Raw genomic sequence first — 6,642 nt, 5'->3', positions numbered from 1 at the left:
AAGGCAACCGCGCGGGCTGCCACGATGACTCGTTGGCAGGAGCGGTGGGATTCGGCGGCGAAGGGAAGGTGGACGCGGAGGCTGATAGGCGATCTCAGGGGGTGGATAAGAAGGGAGCACGGATGCCTCAGCTTTCACCTGACCCAGCTACTGACGGGACACGGCTGTTTTGGAGCCTACCTAAACAGGATAGGCAAGGAAGAAACGGCCGCGTGCCACCACTGTGACTCTGACGAGGACTCGGCAGAGCACACAATATTTGAGTGCCCCTCCTGGGACCCGCTCAGGAGGGAGCTAGAAGAGTCTCTCGGTGAGACCCTAGTTTCCCCGATGGAGATGGTCTCCTCCATGCTCCAGAACGCGTCCTCCTGGTCCAGCTGGGAGAAGTTCGCGAGCTCGACCATGCTCGCGAAAGAGGAGGCCGAGCGCGAAAGAAGACGCCTCCACCCTCGCGGCGTCGATGCGGGCGCAAGCGGACTCTCGCAGCCCGGTGATACAGGCGAGGCGTCTTAGGCGGTCTTAATAGGGAAGAAGTGGTTAGGTCGGTGGCTAGGCTAGGTTAGGGGACGCCTGTCACTGATCGGGCCGGGCAGACGGTGGTGCCAAGTCGAACGAGGGAGGAGATTCCTCACAGACCGGCAACCCAGCGAAGTATATTCACATTAGAGATCCGCTGGGTGCATATGTCACTGTGAGAGGGGGGAGTTTTTTTAGCCAGTAAGAATCTGGCACTGCCTGGCGGTACGTTAGGTTAGGTTGGGGTTCAAATGGTTGGTATGGTCGTGATGGAGTGTATACTGCTGGAATATATACCCCCAAGAAATGTCACGGTAGCCTTGCTGAGACAGCAAAACCAACAAGTCCTACTCACAAGCGTCCCCGCTCGCGAACCCGGGCAATGTGATCACTTTTACAAGTATCATAGCAGATAGTGAGAGGGCAAATGGCGAATCTCCGGCGCCAAAAAACGGGACCAATCCAGCTAAGGGAAGGCGACCCCTACAGAAAAATGCCAACTGTCCTAAGTCAAAGTGTACGGCGCCGTGCTGATGACTGCGTGGCACCGGGGACAGTTCAATCCACCCGGTGTCGTAAACGGCCCTCTGGGGAAACCAGGCGACACCCCCTTATATTATAGCCTTCTGTATACATGAGGCTCTGTATGCAGTGACCATTATATTTCCTCATTACTCGTGGGAACAAAAATGAATGATAATAACAAAATAACACAAATTGACGAAAGCGAGAGACAGTCCAACCCCTTTGCTAGAAGATGCTCAATCAGCAGAACTCCACCGGGCTCTCCAATTACCCAGGCTATTCAGTCCCTTACAGATGAGACTGGATGCTTCGGAAATAGACAAGCCACAACTATCTACATCTAAAAGAACAAAAAAGCGGAAGAAAACTTCAAGCCCCAACACTTCGGAGATAACCTCAGCTACTGCGGAACCACTCCGGCTGAAAAATAAAATAAATGACATGGCTAATTTCATCAGCGAAAATAAAAATGTCCACAAGGAGGTTAAAATATTGTCCACGGAGATATCGGAGTTGTATGCTCAAGTCCTCAACCAAGTAGAGGTGGACTCATACAAATTGGCCACTCTGCAAGATCGATTCGAGGGATTCAAAGTTGCACAAGAGGAAATAATAAACAAGATGAATGACGACATGAAGAACTTAAAAACATTGCTCGACACCAAACGTACAGATAATGTATGTCAAAACTGCCTTACGGAGAAAAATAAAGCATTAGACATAAATCTAATCAAAGAGAAATCCTTTTCGGCTTTCCAATCAACCCTCGGGCGGAAGTGGAAGCAGGAATGCCTCTCATTTGTAAATATCATAAATGGTGACGTTCTTTCTACCGAAACCGAAGTTGTTTATTATTTTCTAGAAGAAAATACTGAAAAAAAAGAAGATAAATTGTCAGTTAAGGTTTTAAATAGGTACCCCGAGCTCAAAGAGGGAGAAATGATCTTACTTAAAGGAGGAAAAGGCACAATGATCGAAATAACAACTAAAATCGGTACCTTGGAAAGAAAAAAAACAGTAAATGCTCTATACTGTAAAGGCAAAAATGATGAAGAAATGGAGAGCTTCTATGAGCTATGTCAAGGAGTCAGAGACTCAGTGGAAGGAAGCAATACTGCCATAACAATTGTTCCCCCAACCGAATTAAAAACTGGTATGGCGAAAAAAATGTTAGCATTTATCTTTCAAGAAGCAGGTATCCAAATAACCCTGAAACTCCCCGAAAAGAAAAAGAGAATGTACAAAGATGCCCCCACCAAGAAAAAAAATAACAACGATACAGTTATAATAAACAGAGGCCACGAGTCGTATGCAGACACACTTAAGAAAATTAAAAATGAACTCGGCGAAGATGAAAAGAACGCCATCCAAGCGGTCAAAAAATCCAAAAAAGGAGACATTATTATTAAAATAGAAAAAAATAAAAAAGGAAACGTGACAGAGAGCCTTAAAAGGGTGGTAGGGGTTGAAAACCTGAAGACAATAGGTGGAAAAACTGGGGTTATACACCTTAATGGACTAGATCCAACTGCTGAGGAAAATGATGTCTTAGAAGCGATACAAAAAAGCGGCATCAAGTTTCCAGACCAATTACTGGTAAGGCCTCTCAGACCAACCATAGGTGGTGGGCAAGCAGCCACAGTCATTCTAAATGCGGCAGACGCCCGGAGTCTTTCCGAAATTAAAAAAATTAGAGTTGGCCTATGCATTTGCAGCATAAGAGAAAGAATCGACGTTGTAAGATGCTACCGATGCTGGTCATACAACCACAGAGCTGCAGATTGTAAAGAAGAGGACCGAAGTGCTAAGTGCCGAAAATGCGCAGGAGACGGACATAATGCAAAGAGCTGCAAGGAGGATGCATTCTGCCCACATTGCAAAGAAAGGGGCCACATGGCCGGTTCAGGCAGATGCCCTCTCTTCAGAGAAGCCCTACAAAGGACGCGCCAGACTCCTTACATATAAATTTCAAGATCCTGCAAGTAAATGCCGGAAGGAGTATCAGATCTCATGACATGGCTGCCTGCGTCGCTGCAAAAGAGGATTTTGATATAATAGTTTTTAGTGAGCCAAATCTCTCAAAATGTAAAGGACGCAATTGCTACAATGCTCTTGACGGCGGTGCCATGATCCTGAATTTCAGCAAAAGATTCAACATAACCCGTTATCAAAGTCTAGATTGTGCTATCCGTATCGAAACTATAGAATACATAGTATATAACATGTATCTAAGTCCAAACAAATGCTCAGACAGTGACTTCGAAAAACATTTAAATATCCTGGAACAAGACCTCAAAAACAGTAACAAAAATAAAGGAATAATAATAACGGGTGATTTAAATGCAAAAAACCCATGTTGGGGAGGGCAGTCAAGAAATAAAAAAGGGGTGATACTACAAGAATGGGTAAGTTCCCTCCATCTGAATATTCTGAACGATGGCGCAAAACCAACATGTGTGAGGCCAAATGGGGCTTCTTTTATAGATGTCACACTAGTCTGCGATAACGTCTTAAAAAAGAACCCAACATGGAGAGTCCTAGAAGAGGAGAGCCTTAGCGACCATGCTTTTATATCTCTAAGCATTCCAGCAGCAAACAAAAGCATGAGCCCAAGATACATCTTCGGAACAACTGATAAAGAAGTCCTAAGCAACTCTTTTAGGGAACTGACAGCGGAAAAAGATGTGAATGCTGTAGAATGCGAAATAGCACTCAACAAAGCTTTTAAAAAAAGTACGCCCCGTATAAGGTGCGCACAAACTCAAAAACCACCTTATTGGTGGAATGCCGATATCCAAAAGTCCATAGTAGAGGCACGGAAAAAACGAAGAGCCTACCAAAAATGTAGAAACCTAGAGCGCAGGACAGACCTATACACCACATACAAATTAGCGAAGGGCGAATTAAAGAGAAAAATCTCTGCGGAGAAAAAAAATCTTGGGACCGTCTATGTGACGAACTGGAGAGCGACATCTATGGAGACGCCTACAAAATAGTCAAACAACAGATGAAAATAACGACACCTAATACGAACCTCGAGTTGGACGACAAGAGAAAAATCTTCAGAGAACTCTTCATCTGTGACCGAGAAAGTCCAGGAGCATAGAGCCAAGCTGTGACCAGACCTCAAGCTACAATGGCGTGACAGATATGGAAATGGTGCGCGTCATCAAGCGTATTAAAACGGGAAAAGCACCAGGCCCCGATGCCATTCCTCCAGGTGCAGTCAAAACTGTCATGGAGACAAATACCGGCTATTTTAAAACTCTTTTTGATACCCCCTTGGCGGAGGGGAGTTTTCCGGCAAAGTGGAAAACGGCAAAACTGGTCCTAATCGAGAAGCCCAAAAAGTCCCCAACGGACCTAACTAAATACCGGCCTATATGTCTCATAAACGTGATAGCAAAAGCTTTGAAAGCTACATAAACACCAGACTCACAAATGAAATAAACGAAAAGGGAGGATTTAACAAAGGACAATTTGGCTTTAGACAGGGGAGAACTACTGTTCATGCCATAGACAGAGTGGTGACACTGGCGAAGGAGGCTAAAGAGGCAGGAAAAATTAACTGCCTGGTCCTGGTCGATGTTAAAAATGCTTTTAATACCGCCGATTGGAAATTAATCTTACTGAAACTCCAAAAGAAAAATGTTTCTAAGCACATATTCAACATTATAAAAGACTACCTGACTAATAGACATGTCATACTTGACAAGAAAACTGAAGAAGAAGTATCTGGAGGTGTTCCGCAGGGATCGGTCGTAGGGCCAACTTTGTGGAATGTTCTATATGATGACGTGATGGAGGTGGACGTCTCAGAAGGTGTAGAATATGTATGCTATGCTGACGACCTAGCAATATCCGTTACAGCAGCGACCAAAAGAGAGTTAATGGCTAAAACTAATAGGGCGCTACACTCAGTCAACCTCTGGATGGAGAAGAACAAACTGGAGATTGCACCAGAAAAAACAGAAGCTATTATACTAGGGGAAAAAAAGGGCATTCCCGATTTGACATTTGAGATCGGCGGAGTAAAGATCAAGCCAGTAAAAAGTGTAACATATCTAGGGTAATAATAGATAAACGCCTGGCCATGAAAGAACATGTAAAAAAAGTCTGCGAAAAAGCGCAAAAAACCATAAGGGCCCTAAGTACAATACTACCAAACACAGAGGGGCAAGCGCAGGGAAAAGAAGAGTAATGGCAATGGCAACCCAATCCATCGTCCTGTATGCAGCGCCAATATGGGCAAACAAGGTAAATATGACCCAAAATCGTCAAGAAATCAGATCCACCCAAAAATTGATAGCACTCAGAGTGTGCAGTGGATACAGAACGGTGTCGACAGACGCTGCCCTAGTACTAGCGGATTTGATCCCAATAGAACTGCTGGCAAAAGAAAGAGACAGACTTTACAGACAGTACAACATGACAACTGAAGAAGACAAAAAATCTGAGAGGAAAAAAACATTGCTGGAGTGGCAACAAGCATGGTCGGAGGCAACCGGTGGAAGGTGGACGCATAGACTAATTAAAAATGTTGAACCATGGCTGATGCGTAAGCATGGAGAAGTAACCTTCCGAATGACTCAGTGCATGACGGGACATGGAGTGTTCGGTAAGTATCTCAAAAAATCCAAAAAGCCACAACGGAGGCATGTGTGTACTGCGAGGCGGAGACAGACGATGCGGAGCACACGCTATTCCGCTGCCCAAAATGGTCACCGGAAAGACAAACGATGATGCAGCAAATGGGGCATCAAGAAGTAACACCAGACAACTTGGTGAAAATCATGCTCCAAAGCGAGACAAACTGGAAGAATGCAGCTGGTTACATGGAAAAAATTATCCTGAAAAAAGAAGAAGATGAAAGACAACACGAATAAAGACACAAGCAGCATCGTGGTAGGCCGTAAGGCGGGAACACGACTGCAAGGAGAAAAGAAGGGGGGGTTTTAGCCGGTGCGAGTCCGGCACTATCCAGAGATGGATGTCCATAAGGGATTTCCCCCCCACAAAAAAAAAAAAAAAAAAAAGGTTAGGTTAGGTTAGGTTAGGTTAGTTAGGTTAGGTTAGGTTAGGTTAGGTTAGGTTAGGTTAGGTTAGGTTAGGTTAGGTTAGGTTAGGTTAGGTTAGGTAGGTTAGGTTAGGTTAGGTTAGGTTAGGTTAGGTTAGGTTAGGTTAGGTTAGGTTAGGTTAGGTTAGGTTAGGTTAGGTTAGGTTAGGTTAGGTTAGGTTAGGTTAGGTTAGGTTAGGTTAGGTTAGGTTAGGTTTAGGTTAGGTTAGGTTAGGTTAGGTTAGGTTAGGTTAGGTTAGGTTAGGTTAGGTTAGGTTAGGTTAGGTTAGGTTAGGTTAGGTTAGGTTAGGTTAGGTTAGGTTAGGTTAGGTTAGGTTAGGTTAGGTTAGGTTAGGTTAGGTTAGGTTAGGTTAGGTTAGGTTAGGTTAGGTTAGGTTAGGTTAGGTTAGGTTAGGTTAGTTAGGTTAGGTTAGGTTAGGTTAGGTTAGGTTAGGTTAGGTTAGGTTAGGTTAGGTTAGGTTAGGTTAGGTTAGGTTAGGTTAGGTTTAGGTTAGGTTAGGTTAGGTAGGTTAGGTTAGGTTAGA

General features: G+C 44.4%; 1 protein-coding gene across 1 annotated transcript; it reads left to right on the top strand.

Annotated features, from left to right (window-relative positions):
• Positions 1–5,304: 5,304 nt before the first annotated feature.
• Positions 5,305–5,659, top strand: LOC148277874 (uncharacterized; the record flags this gene model as incomplete). The annotated part of the gene is made up of 1 exon (XM_088232256.1): positions 5,305–5,659. A coding segment is annotated over exon 1 (355 nt), but the record flags the coding sequence as incomplete, so codon positions are not given.
• Positions 5,660–6,642: the final 983 nt, after the last annotated feature.

Source organism: Micrasema longulum, unplaced genomic scaffold (genome assembly GCF_059751315.1).
Source record: "Micrasema longulum isolate JH-2025_06_02 unplaced genomic scaffold, ASM5975131v1 h1tg000963l, whole genome shotgun sequence".
Taxonomy (NCBI): domain Eukaryota; kingdom Metazoa; phylum Arthropoda; class Insecta; order Trichoptera; family Brachycentridae; genus Micrasema; species Micrasema longulum.
Note: the sequence above shows the minus strand (reverse complement) of the source record. Positions and strands in the feature narration are given on the sequence as shown.